Genomic DNA, 20,548 nt, shown 5'->3' on the forward strand with positions numbered 1-20,548 from the left:
CCGCCCCGGGGCGGAGCAGCGAAGGGGAGGAGGTGGGAGACAGACCGACCTTCGTCCTGACAGCGCGCAGCGACCCCTGGCGGCTCCGCGGAGAAGCAGGCCAGGGTGGGGTGGGGACTTCTCACTAGTACATAAACAATTTGGTTATTGCTATCTTCCACAAATTCTAGAACATTCCTTCATTTCCGAACATCACTAAAAAAGAGAGTATGTTAAATAAATAAACACTCATCCTGCAAACGGAGAAAACAAGCTTTATTATGATGATCTCAGATTTTCTGCATGGTAAAGATATACACGAGAATCTTGTTTCTCCTATGTTTCAAGACAATTTAAAGTTTTATTGTAGACTAAAGCATCCAAAATACTGTGGTACTTATGTAGCTACGAACGTACAAACACTTTGATGCACAGCATTTATTCTTTTCTTTAAATAGGCAGTCAGCATTTTGATTCATAAAAGAACAAATGATGAGAGTATATCAGTATCAATGTCAGAGAGAGCAAGACTTAGTGTTCTATACAGAAAACATATGAAACAGACCTATAAAGATGGAATGTACAAAATTTAAACAGAAAAAAAAGGAAGCAAAACACCTTCATACGCATACATAGGATTGAAAGGCTATAGAATTGAGAATGACAAAGAATTCTATTACAAGAATACACTCTTGTTGATGACAGAACATTCATGTCATAAAGCAAAAGCATTGTGTTTAAGGCTGTGTTGCTTTCAAAGGTTAATGGAAGTGCTGTACATTCATTGGAACAACAAAGCCAATTTATTAATAGATTTTAGAATATTAATAGCTTTCGTACATTCTCCACAGACAAACCACACAATCACTGCCACACAATTAATTCATCTTCAGAAAGTTTAAGATTAACATCATGATTTGTAGCTTACTGTCATTTAAAACAAAAAATTATTTATTTATACCAAACAAATCTTTAATGGGCACTTAGTTCCTTTATGGCAATACTAGATTCCTATTTATCAAAAATATTAAAATAACTGTAAAATTTTAAACCCTGCAATGTTTACAGAATGCAACAGTATTACAACTTTCAGTTTTAAGCAAAATTAGATGTTTGCAGCAAATAGCTTTCATTTTATCTTACCAGGAAATATCTTTTTAAAATTATTAAACTAAAAATACTCCTCCCTTTTCAGAAGCTGGTGAATAGAGAGGATACTATAGAGTCCAAACGTACAAAAAGCTTTTTTCCGTTAGAAGAAATCTGCAGATTACTTGATGGTTATTTGCTATTTCCTCCAATTCAGTAGGTATTACCAAAGCAATTATCTGAACCCTTTAAAGTTAAGGATTCATGGACACTTGCTGGTGTACGGCTATTCCAGTTAACTCCATATTAGGACATACCCTGTATACTTAGTAGTAGAAGCAAGTGTGTTCTCGTTTCATGGACCTGTAGTATTTATTTGCCTCAAATCCAGTCAAAGAATTAATTAAAATAAGGAAACTTGGGGACTTGTTTAGTTACTAGAGACTAAAGTTTGATCTAAATACTAAGTACCATTTAAAAAATGGCAAACAGTCATAAAAGCTTTTTATTCATATGTTTCTGAATGGTCAAGTGATTCTCTATGCCCCATGTCCAGCAGGGGAGGTCTGTATGGGGGGGTGGGGGGAGACTCGTTGTCACTGACCTTTACATTCTAACTGGCAATATTTTACCTTAAGTGCCCAGGGGAAATTTGAATGGGTAATTTTTCAGTGCTACTTATCATGAATGTATGACAGGTTCTGTACACTTGACAAAGAGAAATCAAACAATAATGGTAACCCAGAGAAAAAGTCACTTATTTTAATATCCTTCTCAGTTTACCAGAAACCATTTTCCATCAAATGTGAAAAAATTTCACTTAAATCTATTCGTATCTTAGCAGCACTTTTCCCCCAAAATATGCTTACTATGAAATACAGTAAATGCACATATGTATCTAAATGTGAAATGTTATTTATATTTTAACATATATGATTACATATTTTGAGGGGAAAATATAGTGTTTCCTGGAGTGCCCATAGCATGTTTAGTAAAGGATAATGGGAACAGGTCTGAATCAAACTATCTATTCTTTCCTTCCAGTTTGTGTCAATATTGACATGTAAAAAAACTAGCTTTGTCTTCAATCTACTGATTGAGATATCCAGCCTGCTTTGGTATGATGGCTGGTTAACTTCACAAATATAATTTAAATGTTGTGCAAAAAAACCCTTTAAGTAAACTAGTCTTAAGATCAATAATAGCCTGTGACAGAATCTAAATAGGAAGCCATTTTTACTTGTGAACGTAAACTAAAATTAACCAATTTAAAAAGTTTTCTTTTAACAGTCTAGGAGCTATCAAAAGCTTAGCTTATCTTTTATGCAGAATGTTAGTAAACAGCAAAATGAAATTCCCTCCCTAGAGTGTAAGCTCCAAGGTGGTAGGAGTTTTGTCTGTTTTCTCCACCACTATGCCTCCAGTGCCTAGAATAGCGCCTGGCTTCTAGTAAGCACTCATTAAACATAATGGTTTAAATTCAAAGACTTATTTCACTGATGCTAGGAAACAGTATCTTAACATTCTAAAAATGTTATTGAATTTTATAACTTTATCACAGACAGTCTCAAGTATTTTTGAAAACTACCTAACTAAAGAAATACTAAACCTAAATGTAAATCTTTCTGAAAAAAATTTTTTTCAGGTTGATTTGGGCATAAATTTGATAGACAACTGGAAGTAGCTAGATTTCCCTTCTAAATTTAAAAAAGTCCTATATAAGAGAGTGACTGAATTATAAATTAATAAGCAATAAACATCACATTCATATAATTATACATGGGAAATGTTTTCCTATAGTACAGTTCTAAGGTGCTTTCAGTGGAAAAAGATCCCAAAGTCATTATCGAAATGCCAAACATGACATCCTATTTGGTAGAACTGAGTAGAAAATTAAACAGTGGAAATAAACCACATCTTATTTTACAGTACCAATGAGATTAACGATTGACTAAATTATTCTTAACGTTTCTCAAAATGCATTTATAGTTTGTTTAAATTAAGTGTAACTCAAGTTCGATTTTTCTTTTTTGACTTGCTTTTTTATTTTTGAAAGCACAGAAGACTATTTTCTGACGAAAAGTCAGCCGATACCATCATTCCTGGAAAATGGCAAAAATTAAACTGCTTTAGGGCTTGTTCTGCTAGGACAGCTTTAAACTTCTCAATAAAGGAATGTGCTGAAGAAAGGCTGGACAATGCTTCTGTCTTTCTGAGTGCTGCCTATTTCAATACACCAAAGATTCAGCTATATATATAGATATATATAATACATTCTATCTTACCCTAATCATGTATACATAGTCATTTAATGCCTCTACTATTCATTAGACAATGATAAATAACCATAACATGCCCTTACCTGTAATGCTTTCACAACTTTGGTAACACTTGCTTTCTAAGGGGAAATCATTACTCAATCACATGCCTTTGGTTGACACCATCAGTCCTCCAAAGGGCTACTTATGGCTCTCTGTCCTAGGATACTGGTGTCCTACTACATGTGCTGACATTTTGCAGGAGGTAAAGCTTTCGCTTTCGTGAAGTGGAAGAGGAGAGACACATGTAAGAACATGGCACAGAAAACATGACTTTTTCTTGATTACATTCCAGTGCATTGATCTGGAGTTGGGCTATTTATCAAAAAGTAGCATGACATCTGTAAAATGCTTTTCAAAGCATTAGGAATTTCAGATTTCCCTTTGTTTTTTGATACAAAAGGAGCAGGAGAGAGAAAGTGAAAAGAACACCCAAAAAAGGATCTTTGATCTAACCCAGAATGGATGGGAAATTTGCATTTAATTTTAAGTGCTAAACTCAAGAAGCCTGCGAATCACAGATGAGAGGATTTTGCAAGACAGTCTTAATTTTTCCTAAAGTAATTATTTATATGTAGTTATTGATAACCAAAAAATGTCACAATGTCTACTGTAAAAGTGAGGTTAGAAGATTCTCCCGGGTCTTGTGACCGAGGTTAAAGTATACAACTACAACAGATTTTATTTTTGTTTTGTTTTTTTGGAAGCTCTGCACAAAAGCTACCATTTACAGGATTAACAAATAACTTTAAATAGTCTAGTTTTTCTAATGCTTTTTTGATTTGCAAAATTAGTTTAACTACATAAATCCTTGTCCTATAAGCCATAGTTCACAGGTGTAAACTTTGCAGTTTTATAGATTCAGTAGAAGAGATTTTTTTTTAATCCTAAAGGTCAATTACAGAAATCAGATATGCAGTTTTTAAGGAAATTGTTACATTCAGCAATAACCTTGGAAAGTTCGCCCATGATTCCTTCCAGCATGAAAAGTCTAATATAATCTGGTCCCGCGCCGAGAAATCCATTCCAGTTAATAGTGCAAGACCTTTGTAAGGGGCTATCCAGCTGCCCACTGTTACTGTAAGTACCGGTAGACCTTGAAACAGTGGTTCCCAGAGTCTGCAACCACAACGTGACCGTCCGATGTCAGGGCCAGGCCTTGGGGGCCGTAGAGTGGGTCAGCAGATGTGTTAATATAGGACAAAAACGATCCACTTCCATCAAAAACCTATGAAAAATATACAGTGTTATAGGAAAAGGCATAATAATGTGATGAAATGGGAATTAGAAAACTCTTGATGCTAATGTTTTTAATATAAAAGCATTGTGTGTAATACCCTAGGTTTATTTAGGTCACTATCATATATACAATCATTCCCTCCACTTACCTGGCTTTTTCTCCTCTCACTCTCTATGTCCCAGAGTTACTGACAAAGAACATGCCATTGGAAACCAGAGCTTACTTACATTCTTACAGGAGTCACATTGGAAGGCAACAGCCCTGGATGGTGCTTGAAAAATGATTCTTTATTTCTCACCCTAAGCCTTCACTCCCTCTCCAGCCTCACGTCCCTTTTTTATCCCCAATCATCAGAGAAAAATCAGCAACTAGATCAGAGAAGAATGGTCCCGAGTCATAATATGCAATGAGAAATAGGGGTTATTTTTTTCCTTTTCAGAAGACAGCAAGTCATAAGAAGTCAATGGTTCAACATGTACATTTGGATATGAAGTGGCTTTCTCTTGGTCCGTAAGCTTTTTTTTAAATTTTTTTTTTAATTTGTCAAAAAGAACCTTTATTACTTTTATAATAGCCTTTTGTTCTTATGCTTTTTTTAAAAAAAATATTTTATTGGGGAAGGGGAACAGGACTTTATTGGGGAACAGTGTGTACTTCCAGGCCTTTTTTTTCCAAGTCAAGTTGTAGTCCTTTCTATCTTAGTTGTGGAGGGTACCGTCCAGCTTTAAGTTGTTGTCCTTTCAGTCTTAGTTGTGGAGGGTGCAGCTCAGCTCCAGGTCCAGTTGCCGTTTTCTAGTTGAAGGGGGCACAGCCCACCATCCCTTGCGGGAGTCGAACCGGCAACCTTATGGTTGAGAGGACGCACTCCAACCAACTGAGCCATCTGGGAGCTCAGCGGCAGCTCAGCTCAAGGTGCCGTGTTCAATCTTAGTTGCAGGGGGCAGAGCCCACCATCCCTTGCGGGACTCGAGGAATTGAACTGGCAACCTTGTGGTTGAGAGCCCCTGGCCCATGTGGGAATCGAACCGGCAGCCTTCGGAGTTAGGAGCATGGAGCTCTAACCGCCTGAGCCACCGGGCTGGCCCCTGTTCTTATGCTTTCTTGCCAGATGCTTTTGGAGCAGGTACTTTCTGGTCTGGAGCTTTCGGACCCTTCTGAGCTTTTGGAGGCGCTGCCGTCTGGCCTGTAGCTTTCTGGGCAGGAACCTTCTGGGCTGGAGCCTTCTTGCCTGCAGCAGCCATCTTTTTTGCTGGAACCTTTGCAGCAGCAGCTGCTGCAGCTGTACCTTTAGCAGGAGGTGCTTTTGGGGGAAGCCTTCAGGAGAGCTGCCTTTTGAAGCTTCCTAACTTCAAGCTTGATTATTCGGTTACTCATTTTCTTTGCCTTCATGACTTTGTAACGATCAAAATCTGTCACCTTGGTTTTCTTTTCTCTGGCTTCAATCTTCTTGGCCCATCTTGTGGCTGCCCATTTTGTATTGATATCTCCCTTCTCCCAGGCTTTTCGGACATACTTCTGGCGGGCACTGTGTGGGAACTTGAGGATGAAGTCAGTGAGCTGCATGCATTTGAAAGGCATAGCCTGTCTCCTAACTTGAGTGCAAGGTTCATCAACCAAAGCCCTGTTCTGGTCAATAACATCTACAATCGTGACCAGCTTCCCAGCATGAGGCCCAAAGGAAATGTAGGCCACCCGGCCTACCTCTACGAAGCGCCTGAACACCATGTTGGCGGCGTTCAGCGAGAAGCTGTAAGCTTTTGCTATTACAAAATAAAAGGAACAGGAACACTTCTCCTTCAGAAGGCACAGGCTAGTTTCTTTTGACCGTTCTGTGTGGCCCACCGGGTGTTCTAAAAGGCAGTGTAACTAGGCAGGAGCTCCAAGAGCCACAACACAGCTCAACATCTGTGATTCTACACAGAAGTGCTTTGTGAACTAGGTTCCCTCTCTGGCTTCTGGTTTCCCATCAGACATGGAATGCCTCTTTCAAATGTAGATGTCCACTCAGATAATTAAACAAGATGAATATATTTCAGAAATAAAAGCATTTAGGGTTACATTTATACTCTCATCCCTTTTCCTGAGAAATAGATACGTATATCAGGTTCAAATTGCTGACCACTGCTGTCCTCACACAAGCATCTGAATGCTATTCGATTTAGCCAGCGCACTGGGTTCTCCCGTGCACTGCACAAGGCCACATCGCCAAGGATGAAAAGCCCCATCTGTAAATGCACGTTTAGATCCATGCAAGTGTTTACACAGAGAAATGGAAGAATAGCCTTTCGTTGGTTTGAAGATTTAAAAGCTTTATTCTTAACTTAGAGAAAAATCCAAGTTTTTTGTATCTTGGACCCCGTTGGCAGTCTGGCCAAGAATATACAGTCTCAAAATAGTGTTTCATGTTTTTTTTTTCTAGAATGTAACAAGTTTTATTACTTTTTATGCCCAATTAAAATGCCAAATGCCAGTCACGATACCATTCTTCTTAACCATGAAAACATATTTACATTTATAGTTATTCTTCTTTTAAATTTGTTTTTATTAACTTTTAATTTTGAAATAATCATAGATTCATAGGAAGTTGCAAAGATAGTACAGAGAGAGCCTATGTACCCTTCACCCAGTTTCCCCCAATGGTTATATCTTCTATAATTAAAGTACAATAATGAAACTCAGCACACTGACATTGGAATGTGTGTGTACAGGTGTATGTCATTTTTGTTAACTTTTACTTATTTTAAGTGTATTTTTCCAGGACTCATCAGCTCCAAGTCAAGTAGTTGTTTCAATCTAGTTGTGGAGGGCAAAGCTTACAGTGGTTGATGGGGATCAAACCGGCAACTTTGTTGTTAAGAGCACCCGCTCTAACCAACTGAGCTAACCGGCCACCCCTAGTTGTGTGTCATTTTATCACAAGTGTAGATTCATGTACCACCACTGTAATCAACATACAGAACTACTCCATCATCACAAAGCTCTCCCTCATGCTTGCTCTGTAGTCACACCCACTCCCCTTTCCCCACCGTCCTTAACTCTTGCCAACCACTAATCTGTTTCCCTCTCTATAATTTTGTTATTTCAAGAATGTTACAGAAATGGAATCATATAGTATGTGATTTTTTGAAAGTGGCTTTTTTCACTCAGTATGATGCCCTTGAGATGCATCTAAGTTTTTGGATGTATCATTAGTCTGTTCCTTTTTACTGCTGAGGAATATTCCATAATATGAACATACTACAATTTGTTTAGCCATTAATCTATCAAAAAAGCATCCTAGTTATTTTCAGTTTTTGGCTATTACAAATCAAGTTTCTATGAACAACAATGTGCACTTTTTTTTTTTTTTTTTTTTAAAGATTTTATTGGGGAAGGGGAACAGGACTTTATTGGGGAACAGTGTGTACTTCCAGGACTTTTTTTTCCCCAAGTCAAGTTGTTGTCCTTTCAATCTTAGTTGTGGAGGGTGCCGTTCAGCTTCAAGTTGTCCTTTCAGTCTTAGTTGTGGAGGGCGCAGCTCAGCTCCAGTTGCCGTTTCTAGTTGCAGGGGGCACAGCCCACCATCCCTTGTGGGAGTCGAGGAATCGAACTGGCAACCTTGTGGTTGAGAGCCCACTGGCCCATGTGGGAATCGAACCAGCACCCTTCGGAATTAGGACCATGGAGCTCCAAAGGCCTGGGCCTGAGCTACTAGCAGGCCCCTGTTGCTTATCTTTTAATCCTCTTAACAGAGTGTTTCATAGGGCACATGTTTTTAATTTTAATGAAGTCCAATTTACTGATTTTTTCTTCATGGATTGTACTTTCGGGCTAAACATTTTTACCAAGTCCTAGGTCCCAAAGAGTGTCTCTTAAAATCTTCTAAAACTTTTATAATTTTATATTTTTCGTTTAAATCCAGATTTATTTGGAGTTCATTTTTTTGTGTAAGGTCTCTAGCACCATTGAAAAGGCTATCATTCCTCCATGGAATTGCCTCCGTACCTTTGTCAAAAATCAGTTGGTTGTATATGTGTAAGTCTATTTCTGGATTCTCTATTCTGTTCTATTGATCTATGCACCCATCCCTCCACTAATATCACACAGTCTTGATTATTATAGCTATATAATAGCTATGTAATAAGTCATGAAATCAAGTAGAGTGATTCCCTTCACTTTATTTTTCTTTTTTCAAAATTGTTTTAGCTATTCCAGTCCCTTTGCCTTTCCATATAAATTTTAAAATTATCTTGTCTATAGCTATAAAAATGCCTGGATTTTGTGTTAAACCTATATGTCTATTTGGGGAGAACTGAATTTTTATTGAGGCTTGCAATCCATGAATTCAGTATGTCTCTCCCTTTATTTAGATAGTCTTTTATTTCTTTCATTAGCATGTTATAGTTTTCAACATATAAATATTGAATATGCTTTATTATATTTAAATATTTCATTTCTTTCAGCAGTTGTAAAGGGTGTTATAGTTTTAATTTTGGTTTCCATGTTTGTTGCTACTATATAGAAATATAATTGATTTTTGTATGTTGATTATGTATCCTGCAACCTTGCTGAATTCTCTTATTAATTCTAGTAAGTGTTGTGTATGTTCCCAGAGATTTTTTATGTAAACAATCATGTTATCTGCAAATAGGGAGATTCTTTTTATTCTTCCTTTCTAATTTGTAAGCTTCTTCTTTCCTTTTCTTTCCTTATGTGCTGGCTAGAGCTTCCAGTATTATGTTGAATGATGAGTAGACAGCCTTGCCTTGTTCCTGATCTTAAAGGAAAAGCTTTCAGTCTTTCAACATTAAGTATGGTGTTAGCTGTCGGTTTTCATAGATATTCTTTAACAAACTGAGAAAATTCCTGTATATTCTTAGTTCACTGAATTTTTTTTTTTTATCATGAGTAGTTGTTCAGTTTTGTCAGTTGCTTTTTCTGCATCAATTGATACGATCATATCATTTTCAATTGTTAGCCTTTTAATGCGTGGACTACACAGACTGATTTTCAAATAGTAAAACAGACTTACATCCTTGGAATAAACCCCACTTGATCATGGAGGGATTTTTATATATAGCTGAATTCTCTTTGCTAATATTTTGTTAAGTATTTTTGCATCTATATTCATGAGGAATGTGGTCGTTAGTTTTCTTTTTTGTACTTAGTCTAGTTTTGGGATCAGGGCATCAGAAGCTGAGTTGAAAAATGAATTATAAAGTGTTCCCTTGTCTTCTGCCTTCTGGAAGAAATTTTGTAGAACTGGCACTCAGTCTTCTTTAAATATTTGGTAGAATTCTCAAGTGAAACCATCTGAGTCTGGAGATTTCTTTTGCGGGAGTTTTAAAATCATGAGCTATTCTATAACACATCGTCTATATATTGCATTGTGCGTTCACCACCCAGAGTCAGTTCTCCTTCCATCACCATATATTTGACCCCGTTTACCATCTTCTACCACACCCTCCCCCTTATTCTCTGGTAGCCACTATACTGGTGTCTGTGTCTATGAGTTTTTGTTTCTTGGTTTGTCTGGTTTATTTGTTGCTTTCAGTTTTATATCCCACATATGAATGAAGTCACAAGGTTCTTGACTTTTTCTGTCAGACTTATTTTGCTTAGCATAATAATCTTAAGATCCATCCATGTTGTCACAAATGGCAGTATTTCATCTTTTCTTATGGCCAAGTGATATTCCATTGTATTCAAGTACCCCAATAAATTTTTAAAAAGGAATATTAGATAAAATTATGAACTGAATTTTCTTAATAGTTGTAGGGCTATTTAAATCATTTCTTCTATACTGAATGAGTTGTGGAGTTTGTACTTTTTGAGTAATTGGTCCATTTCATCCAAGTTGTCAAATTGATGCATGTAGAATTATTCAAAGAATTCCCTAATTATCCTTTTGATGTCTGCAAGGTCTGTAATGGTATTAATATTTTTTATTTTTTATTTTTCTCTGTCAGTCTTGCTAGAGGTTTGCCAATGTTATTGATCTTCTCAAAGAACAAACTTTGTTTCATTGATTTCCTCTATTGTTTTTGTCTAGAATCTTGTAATTCCTGATCCTATCTTCACGTTTCCTTCTTTCTATCTGCTTTGTTTGTTTTGCTCCTCTCTTTCTAGCTTCTTTAGCTGGGAGCATAGGTTCTTGATTTAAGACTTTTCCTCTTTTCTAATGTAAGTATTTAGTGCTATTAATTTTCCTCTCAGGTAGAATGGTGGTTACCAGGGCTGGGGTGGAGGGTGGAGAAAATGGGAAGAAGTTGGCCAAAGGGAACAAACTTCTAGTTACAGGATGAATGAGTTCTGGGGATCTTATTATAGTATTAACTAGAATCGCACAGCATGGTGATTATACTTAGTACCATATTATGTACCACTTGAAAGTTGCAAAGAGAGTAGATCTAAATGTTCTTACCACAAAAAAGAAATGGTAATTATGTGACTGTGACACAATAGTGGCTAACTCTACAGGGGTAATTATTTTGCAATATATAAGTGTATGAAATCAACACATTGTACACCTTAAACTTATACAATACTGCATGTCAATCTCAATAAAGCTGGGGGGGAAATTTCCCTCTCAGCACTGTTTTAACTGCATTTTACAAACTTTGATATGCTGCCTTTGCATTTTCATTCAGTCCAATATATTTTTAAGTTTTCCTTGAGACTACCTCTTTGACTCAGGTTATTTAGCAATGTTTTTAAATACACAAAGCAAAATATGTGGATTACAAAGGAAAACAACCATTAAAATACAATCAAAATATTACAAAATTGTGAAATAGTAATACGTGTGCTTTCTAAACCAATACATTGAATAAAAAGAAATAGTGATGGGTCTAATAATGACTGTAATTTTGAAGCAGTAGTGAGCATAAATGATAATGTGAGATGTTTACAACTGTAATATGAAAATGTCTGTGATTTCTCTTGGTGACAAAGCTATAGATATTACTAAAACTACCGTGATTGCTGCCTATATTAATAATTAAAGGAAATGATCATTTTTAATTAGAAGTTAGTAAAACTAATATTTTTGTTCAATGGACCTTTTGAATTCTATCCACAGACCCTTTAAGTGTCTATGGGATATGTCAAGAATGCCAGATGTAGAGGGTTTCTAAACCCTCTGGTAATAAGTTGACATTTTTTCTACTCCACCTTCCTTAGTTTGGTACTTCTTATAAGATTATCTATGGTCTTATGATCTAATCAATGAAGAATGAAAAACATTCCAATTTGGGGACAACCAATTCTCCACTTTTACTAAATACCAATCACTCTACACAAGTCAATTAGCACTTTCATCTACCTGGATCCTGCTGTTTCCCCAGTCTGCGACAATGATGTTTCCATTGGAATCCACCGCTACACCAGTGGGAGCATTAAACTGCCCATTTCCTTCTCCATTTGAGCCAAACTTCAACATGAATTCTCCTTCTTGATTAAACACCTGTATGAAATATTTTTAAACTGTTTTATTTTAAATGAAAATAGTTGAGCCAACATTATACATTTTAAAAACATTTATCTGAGCAGGTTATTTACAACAAGATCTATGAGTTAAGACATTCTTCAAAAAAAATAATCCACAAATTACAGCCCCATATCACTTGTGGTTTCACAATTTACTGTACAAATCTGATTTCTCATTTGTTAAATCACTTTTTTTCTAGCTTGTACCTGGTTATTGAATACTTATGTGAAAAATACTTCTACTATAAATTACAAAATATTCACAAATATAAGGGACAAATATAAGGTAGTATGAGAAAGTAGAGCTATAATTTTCAACAATATGATGCTTTCTGCCTTTAAATAAATAGCTGAATTTCAAGAACAGGCATTGTATTTCTAACAGGATGGATGATAATTCAAAGTTGGATCAGAAAGTAGCAGTTTTTTGTTAGGCCAGATGGTCATAATTTACCAATTTACTATGTCAACATATCAAGAAACAGTAGGCTGAACTTCACACCTATAACAGGAAATTGTGTGTGTGTATATGAGTGTGTGTGTGTGTGTGTGTGTGTGTGTGTTGGCAGTGGATGAGCAATAACAAAAAGGCTTTTTCTGTATGTGTTTTTTTCAGAATATGTTTTAGTTAAAATAGAGAGTTTATATGACCCTAAACCTTTGATGAAATGAGGCAACCAAGAGAAGGGAGGCCGATAGAAGTGGGAGCTAAACAGGACTCAAACTAATTCTCTAATCTGATATGGACACGCAAAGAGTTGTTGTGATTAAATATTCGTATTACTAGAGTGTTACTGTATATGTATCAGATACAGAGTTCTGATTTTGAGAGAATATGTATTTAATGATAAGACTATAGTAAGCATCATTTTCTCTTGATTCAGATGATACTTAATGGTTTTGAAATGTCTCCAGGATATTATTTTGAGTTTCCATTATTATGCTAGTTACACGTGTAGAAATACTCACTAACAAATCCAAAAGGATTACATGTAAGGCATCATGAGAATAAGGGTTCCTAAAACGTGAAACTGAGGGAGTGCAGATCTAATATGAGGATGATCTCAGGACCTTTTAGAGATTCTCCTATTGCCATCTCTGTGATTATGAAAATTAAAATGACTCTTTCTTTTTTAGTCACATACATTAGGAAAGCGAGACACTTTCATCTTTAAAGGCTAAACTTACTTTAAGATAAAGAAAAAGAGTCATGATCACTTCTTGAATTACTTACTTACTTGCCAACTAAGCAAGTTACCTCTTTGGTTCTCTGGAAAGGACACAGACAAGAACCAGCTTTCACTAAGATGCCATGTTTTAAAATCTTTCTTGACTCTTTTTTATCTCTTTTCACATAAAATTTTCTAGTTTTAAAGATCAATGGGAGTGTTTGCATGCTGTGAGAATGCAATTTATTATTCGCCAGTCTTTCCCATATTAAGTTCTACAAATAATCTTTTTCTTTGCTTCCTTATGTTTATCCCTCTGAGTCAGTATGTTTCCCTTGGCATAATCCAAATGGTTCAAATATTTCTGCTTCACTTTAGAATGATGGTGAGTGCCCAGTTTAGTCTTACTTGTTCTGCCATGAAAAGAAAATATATACTGAAAGTAGCTAAAGAATTAACTAGACCACTTGTTAGTCCTGACCTATAGGTACTTTTCACATTTACTAACAGAGAAGTGACCTGAATCCAGAACTATTGCTAACTGTGCTGTGTGACATGGGAAATAAAAAACCCAACTATTCTATAAAATACATATGGCAACAGCTATCAAAAAGAAGTGAAAACACAAAAATACTGGTTTTATTGAGAGAAAAATTGAGTTTAAATAACTAAAATAATCTATCTCTACTGTATTAAAAACTTGAAGTTTTCAGAATCAATAATTATAAATCATATTTTCTCCATCTAAAATGTCATTTAATTGTTTATAAAGTATTCAGATGAAAACATATTAAGACGCAGAAGTATGAGCAGAAATTGTTTTTATAGCTTTGCTTTTTATAATGTTTTTATAACTTTGATGATATTCAGAAATCAGAAATCCTTTTCTGATTTCAAAATTTTGCTCACCTCAAATACCACTCCACTTGGAAGTCTTCCCTGATACTTAGAAATCTTCTGCGTACTTCTAGAACCTTATATGTATGAATTTGTAAGTAATCACTTATTGCTATCTTCCTTGCATTTTGGTTCCTTACATATGTCTTATTTCCTTCTACAGTGTCAGCCAGGGCTGGTAAATAGGAGTCATCCCACATACCGATGCCAGGTGATTCACAGAGCCTGCCTGGAGCACTGGGACAGGAAAGACGCTGGGGCCACAGTTGCGCTTCATAGAAAAGAGCAACTTGATAAACATTACTGTCTTCCTGTGGGGGGAGCAGGGTGGGCGGTAGGGAGCATCTATGGCAGGCGTTTGCTGGCCTTTGCACTGTTAGGATACATATGGGTATTCTGATTGAATACCCAATAGTTAAATGACTGATTCCTCTACAAAGTGAGCGAAGGGTAGGAAGTGTAATAGCCTGTGTCATCCTTTTATAGTTATGCTCATTACACAGGATTGTGACAGCCCCCCGAGTGGAGGGTTGCAAGCCCAGTCCTCGTTGCTCTCAGTTTCCCTACGCCTCTGCCACTGACTTTTCCCACTGTCCTCTTCCCTTTATCAAGGCACCTCCCATAGAGGTGAGAATATGCAGCTTATTGGCATTGAGGGAGGTAGGGGGAGGGAGGACGGAGGTCCACCACTATGGTAGCAACTCTGGAGAGACAACATGGCAGAAGGCAGCCTTGGAAGTGAGCGATGGTGGGCATCCTTTTCCCTCATCCTACCCCTCACCATAGCTCATACGCTCTACCCTTTGCACAAGGACTTGACAGCCATCAGAAAAGCTCAAGCTTTTCCATTTACTCAGGTTAAAGATTATCTTCCAGGATGAACGTGGGAAATGAAGCAGTGAAGGACACAGAAGAGAGAACACCTTTAGGTGTTAATCTGTTCCAATTATCAACACTGACAAATCATTTTTAACTTTGGTTGCTCAATGGTTGTCTCTAAGTGCAAACTTCAGTCCTTGGCATACCACCTATGCTGTTTCCTTATTACCTTTCCTTTAAAATGCCTCACTTTTTAAAAATTTAAATGAATTTACTTACAAGGAAAACTTTATAACACTTCTGTAAGTACAAAACTAGTATCACTTGATGTAAACAGAAGGTAACCCTAAAAATAAATACATGGCTCTTAAAAATGTCTGCCCATGACCACCTGGCATGGCTTCAATGGAACATGCATCGCACCTTGAGAAGCTTTGTCTAGAATGTTACGAAACATTTTCTAGTTTCAGTAAATGAGACATTTGTTTTGAACCATTTTATTATTTGGTTTGCTCATAACAAAGGTCAAATCTTTCTTCCCCCTATACCTAGTAAGAAAGATGTACTATCTACTACTTGGTGGAGGGGATGGGTGTTTTTTCCTAAGGAACACCAAGCGTGAGAAAGCATTCTAAGAAGTACAAAAGATCCTATATGAATCTATGCTAGGGCTATTCCACTTCCCAAATCTGTTGCACCAGAGTTCTAATATCTAATTTTGTTTGTAAGGCCTTATGATGCAGGAAATTGAAAAAGTGACCTTGTTTTAATTATTGAATAGCCACAAAGTATTAAGCTTCAGAAAGTTCTGCTTCTCCAAGTTCAAGTAATTGCTTTTTCAAATTTAATTTTCAAGTTGTCTTCATTTACACCAATTTCAAATTAAAAAACTCATTGCCACCATATGTTGTTCAATTTTCTGACTCACCAAAGAGTGTAGGTCCAAATTAAAACCTGCATCTTTAAGGAGAAGCAAAATCTGATCTTTTAGATTACCTCCTTTAGGTCCCATGTGTATACGTGAACACTACATTACTTTCTCCCAGACTGATTTCTCAATGAAAAGTTAAAAGTTAACAATAAATGATGTGTTTATAGTACCTTGACAGAATGATTATGGAAATCTGTAATAATAATCTCATTATTGCTATTTACAGCTGCAAAATGGGGACCTGCAACAAAGATGGAAAAAAATATGCGATGACCATAACAACAAAAAAGGTTATAACAACATAGCAGTTACAAAACTTAATACATGGCTAAGTTATTTAAGAAAGAACAAAGAAGTTTAGTCTCAGTCCTTGACAGAGCATTCAGCCAGACCTCTGGCTCCAGGTAACGGGGATCCTCTATCATTCTACAGTTGTGATTGTCTACTCTGACTTCTTCCAGGTCGAGCTAAGCGTTTCAGCAGCCCTAATGAAGTGGGATGAGCAATAAGCATCAAAACTCATTCTCCGCTCCACCATCTGAACGTCACATCTGCTAGCTTCCCTGAGCACGTATTAGTCATTTTAGGGTCCTCAGTTCCCACCGAGGAAACACATGGCAACTCTTAACAGTGAGAAAAAAAAAAGACTCAAATGTGTCACATTTTTTAAAATGTAGAGCAGAAAACCCACACTTTATAATTTTGGGTGACATTCAGAACCTGGCAGAACTGGAGACAAAAGCACAAAGAAAGATTATGCAAATTAAGATTAAATGCCAAAAGCATCCTTTCAAGAAGGAAAGTAAATAAACCATTTCTGCTTTTTCTCATAGATGTGAAAAACTAAGTAAGCTTGTGGCTACAATAGTGACACACCAAAAAGAGAAATAAAAGAGACAGTCCTTCCCTTACTTAGCAAATACTCTAAACTCCCACTCTCTTACAATCACTTAAAACGGTGAACAAAATTCTCATTCAGAGGCTCTTTAAATAAAGCTACAGCTAGACAGAAACAGGAGTTCTAACGTTGTTCCTCAAACCTTCTTATTTAAACATATTTTGTTACAAAATGAATGTTTCATTGACTACTAACATTCGAAGATTAGACGTCCAAGTTGTAAAGTGCCACCAATCAGAACCGCACATGGGTTACCGGTCTACTTCCTGTGGGTGGGATCACCGAGAAGCGCCTACCCGTGCTCTCGCTCAGATTTCATCCCCAGTATCTTTCCCCCAAGCCGGCAAACACACTGGGGGTGAGGCATCTTCAGCATGCTCCAACCTCATGCAAATGTGCGCAGAAGAGGCATAAAAAAGGGGTTTTACATATTACCATTGAGTGTACCTGCAAACTGCCTGTCCCCATTGCCTCGGCTCCCAAACCTGGTGACTATTTTCCCGTTTGGCTGGAAGATAAACACGCAGCACGCCTTGTTATCCACAACAATGATGTGCCCATTGCGGTCCACGGACACTCCCTTGGGCCCCATCAGCTTTCCTGATCCGATTTTTGTCTGTTAGAAACAAGTACGGAAGTGAGGTTTATAACACTGCAGAACACGAAGACAGACATGGGTTTTAGTCAACATGGCCTTGAGCATTCAAACAGGCAAGCACAGAATCATATGCCACAATGATCTCCTGTCTTGGAAAATTATCTTTGTCACGTCCCATTATCGGCTACGGATAATTATATGAAATCCTTATTTTTTTTTAAGGGATTACCACCAAAAATGTTCTGGAATCCCCTTAACCAGGACCATAGCTCTTTTCTAAAGAGGCAGTGGGGTATAGAGCAAAAGATCACTGGATTAGGAGTACGGGGACAATCCTCCGTCACTTGCTTTGGACACATCTAGCACCAATAGATTTAATTTCCTGGAGCTTCAGATTCCTTACACATTAAAAAGGGTCAAAAAATGACCTCAGTCACCTCCAATGGTATTTTTGGAATATGTATTAAAGTAAAACAATGCAGGGAAAGTGCTGGATGTAAAGTAGAGCACATATTAAGCCATCATTGAAAGGAACCTTTGATTGTCATTATTATATATCGTAATTCATGTTGAAATCGCCAGGCATCTGCCACTGAACTTCCCTAGAATTAAGTTCCACACAGCCAGGAGAGATGTCTGTTTTATCCAGCACCACGTACTCAGAGCCTAGCGTGCTTCTTGGCGTCTAATAAGTACTCAATACATATTTCTTTAATATATTAACTTTAAAACTCTAGCATTATTATCAGGTAAAACGATGATTAAATGGCTCCAGTTTTTACAGTATTCTAAAATGGGAGGAAAGCATTAGATTTCCATCAAATATATACCCTACGCATTTTAAATCTTATTTTTCCGAGTCGACTACAGTGGGTACTTAAATGCCTGTATACCTTTACTTCTGTAGCTCCATTTTCTAGAGAGCTTAGAAAGAAGCACTTTACTCGTTTACCCATTTAGCTATGAATTCCATAAACACTGACTGAGCACCCACTAAGTGGCACTTGGTAGACAAAGACGAGTAAGACACAGCTCCTACCCTCGAAGATGTCTCGATCGCATTGCAGAGACAAGCATGTCTACTGTGCCCTTAAATAAAAATGGGCTTAAAGCTTACAAAACTCAACATCACAATAACTAGGTCACTCAGCAAACTGCCTGGTATCTAGTCTTCAATTTGGAAGATTTGGGAGAATTCAAATAGGCCATTTCAGAAGCCACGTGGAACAGTAACCTGATGAGACAGGTCACTACAGACAAGAAAGGGATCAGCCAAAAGAGAGCCTGGTGAGTGAAGAGGATGGCAAGAACCACCCTTCTCCCTGGTACCAAGGCTTACAATGTCAGAGCGAAGTAGATCCCTGTGTTTTTACAAAAGATCTCTCAGATATGTTATAAAGCAACATGCAGAACAGTGAGTATAGTTTGAGCCCATTTGTGTTAAATGCGTGTATACACACACACACACACACACACACACACACACACACACACACACTCCTGGAGAAGAAAGTAAAAAACCAAATGGTATTTATATCTTAGAAAGAGAAACTCTTCCTTTTCATTTTATACTTGTCTGTAGGCTTATTTGAAAAATCTACTTGCCTCTATTTCTTTTTAAATTAAAAACTTTAAATCCGGAAAAGTTACCTTCTCAAACCTTCTTGTTTAGTTCTCTTATTTTCCCTCTATATATTAGTGCTGTCTAATAGAAATATAATGTGAGGTACACATGTATCTTAAAATTTTCTAGTAACCACATCAAAAAAAAAAAAAAAAAAAGAAAGAAAAAGAAAAGAAACAGGGAAAGTGAAACTGACTTATACATTTTTTTAACCTAATATATATCCCAAAGTGATCATTTCAACATGTAATTACTATAAAAATTGTTAATAAAATATTTTAATTCTTTTCTGGGGACTAAGTCTTTGAAATCCAGTGTGTTTTTACAGTCACAGCACATCTCCATTCAGACCAGCCCCATTTCAAGAACTCATATCCACGTGTGGCTAGTGGTTACTGTATTGGACAGCACGACCCTAGACATTTCTGAGATCTCACTTATATTATGGCATCAACTTTCACCTCTATGTACGATTCTCAAATCCATATCTTTAGTCATTACCTATATCACAAGTTATCATCTTAAACTCAATGTCAAACCCAATTTATTTTCCTCATTTCCACCATTTAAAAAAGAAAACCCAAACTAGCACCTCCTGATTTCCTAATTCCTTTTATGACACCACAGTCCCTCCCGTTCCCCAGGAGCAAAATTTCAGAGTAAAATTCATTCTTTGTTTTCATCAGTTGGAACCTTAGTTTTCTCATCTGTAAAATGGTAGCTCTGCTATTTACCTGGGTCTTGCAGATGCCAATGGATAAAGGAAAGTGTCAAGCACAGAGTATGGCACACAATCTCCTTTTCCCTCACCCTATTCAACTGGTATCATACCGGACCCACAGGATTATCTTCTTTCCCAACAGAAACATGAAGATATGTGCAAGAAAGAGTATGGAGAGAGGGGTGGGGACTTTCCCAGAGTGGGGCTTCAGACTCTGTATAATCTTTTATTCTTGGAAGTTTGTAAATGACAGATTCACATTTGATATCTTTAGAACCAAGAGACACATTTACTTAGGAAGGAAACAGTGGCATTCTGGCAAGGGAATGTGTTCTATAAATTTGATTCTGATTCTGAAATCTCGCCCAAAGATCAAAGAGACTATAACATAATCGCTTGCAAAGAAATTACGTACTTTCTTTCATGACCGAATGGAAGATATGTCAGCGGAATCAAAAGGAAGAGAGAAGACTCTGATTATTAAAACAAGAATATTATTACGACCCAACATTATGAAGCACTAGTTGTTCCTAGAATGACTCAGATGTATAATACTAACTGGATAGTAATTATGTAGTAATAAAAACAGAAAATAAAGGATTACTGCCATTCTATCATGTAGTGAGAACTGGTGTAGTTCTAAAAGAAAAAAAACTTAAATGTTGAACCAAAACCTCTTTTCCTTCCACTTCCCTGCATCAGTTCTAGTTTAGCTGCATTTGATTCTACCAAGTGAAATAAGAATTACTGCATTTGGCCTGACAGTGTGTCCCCCATCTTAAATAGAATAGTAAGCAA

At 36.9% G+C, this 20,548-nt stretch overlaps 1 protein-coding gene and 1 pseudogene across 18 annotated transcripts in view; both read right to left on the bottom strand.

Moving 5' to 3' along the window:
- Positions 1-234: 234 nt before the first annotated feature.
- TRIM2 (tripartite motif containing 2) overlaps positions 235-20,548 on the bottom strand; it is a 133,865-nt gene continuing 113,551 nt past the window's right edge. For 10 of the 18 annotated variants that reach the window (XM_074338427.1, XM_019722527.2, XM_019722519.2 and 7 more), the window contains exons 9-12: positions 17,243-17,423; positions 16,080-16,150; positions 11,930-12,070; positions 235-4,614 (exon numbers count right to left, since the gene is read on the bottom strand). In XM_074338427.1, the coding sequence (XP_074194528.1) occupies positions 4,462-4,614; positions 11,930-12,070; positions 16,080-16,150; positions 17,243-17,423 (546 nt within the window). In that variant the 3' untranslated portion in view covers positions 235-4,461. The remainder of the gene's footprint in view (positions 4,615-11,929; positions 12,071-16,079; positions 16,151-17,242; positions 17,424-20,548) is intronic. The other 8 variants (XM_019722550.2, XM_074338425.1, XM_074338424.1 and 5 more) reach the window with 2 other exon arrangements.
- LOC141572736 (large ribosomal subunit protein eL14 pseudogene) lies at positions 5,230-11,914 on the bottom strand (annotated as a pseudogene).

The sequence above is a fragment of the Rhinolophus sinicus genome, linkage group LG07, assembly GCF_036562045.2.
Source record: "Rhinolophus sinicus isolate RSC01 linkage group LG07, ASM3656204v1, whole genome shotgun sequence".
NCBI classification, from domain to species: domain Eukaryota; kingdom Metazoa; phylum Chordata; class Mammalia; order Chiroptera; family Rhinolophidae; genus Rhinolophus; species Rhinolophus sinicus.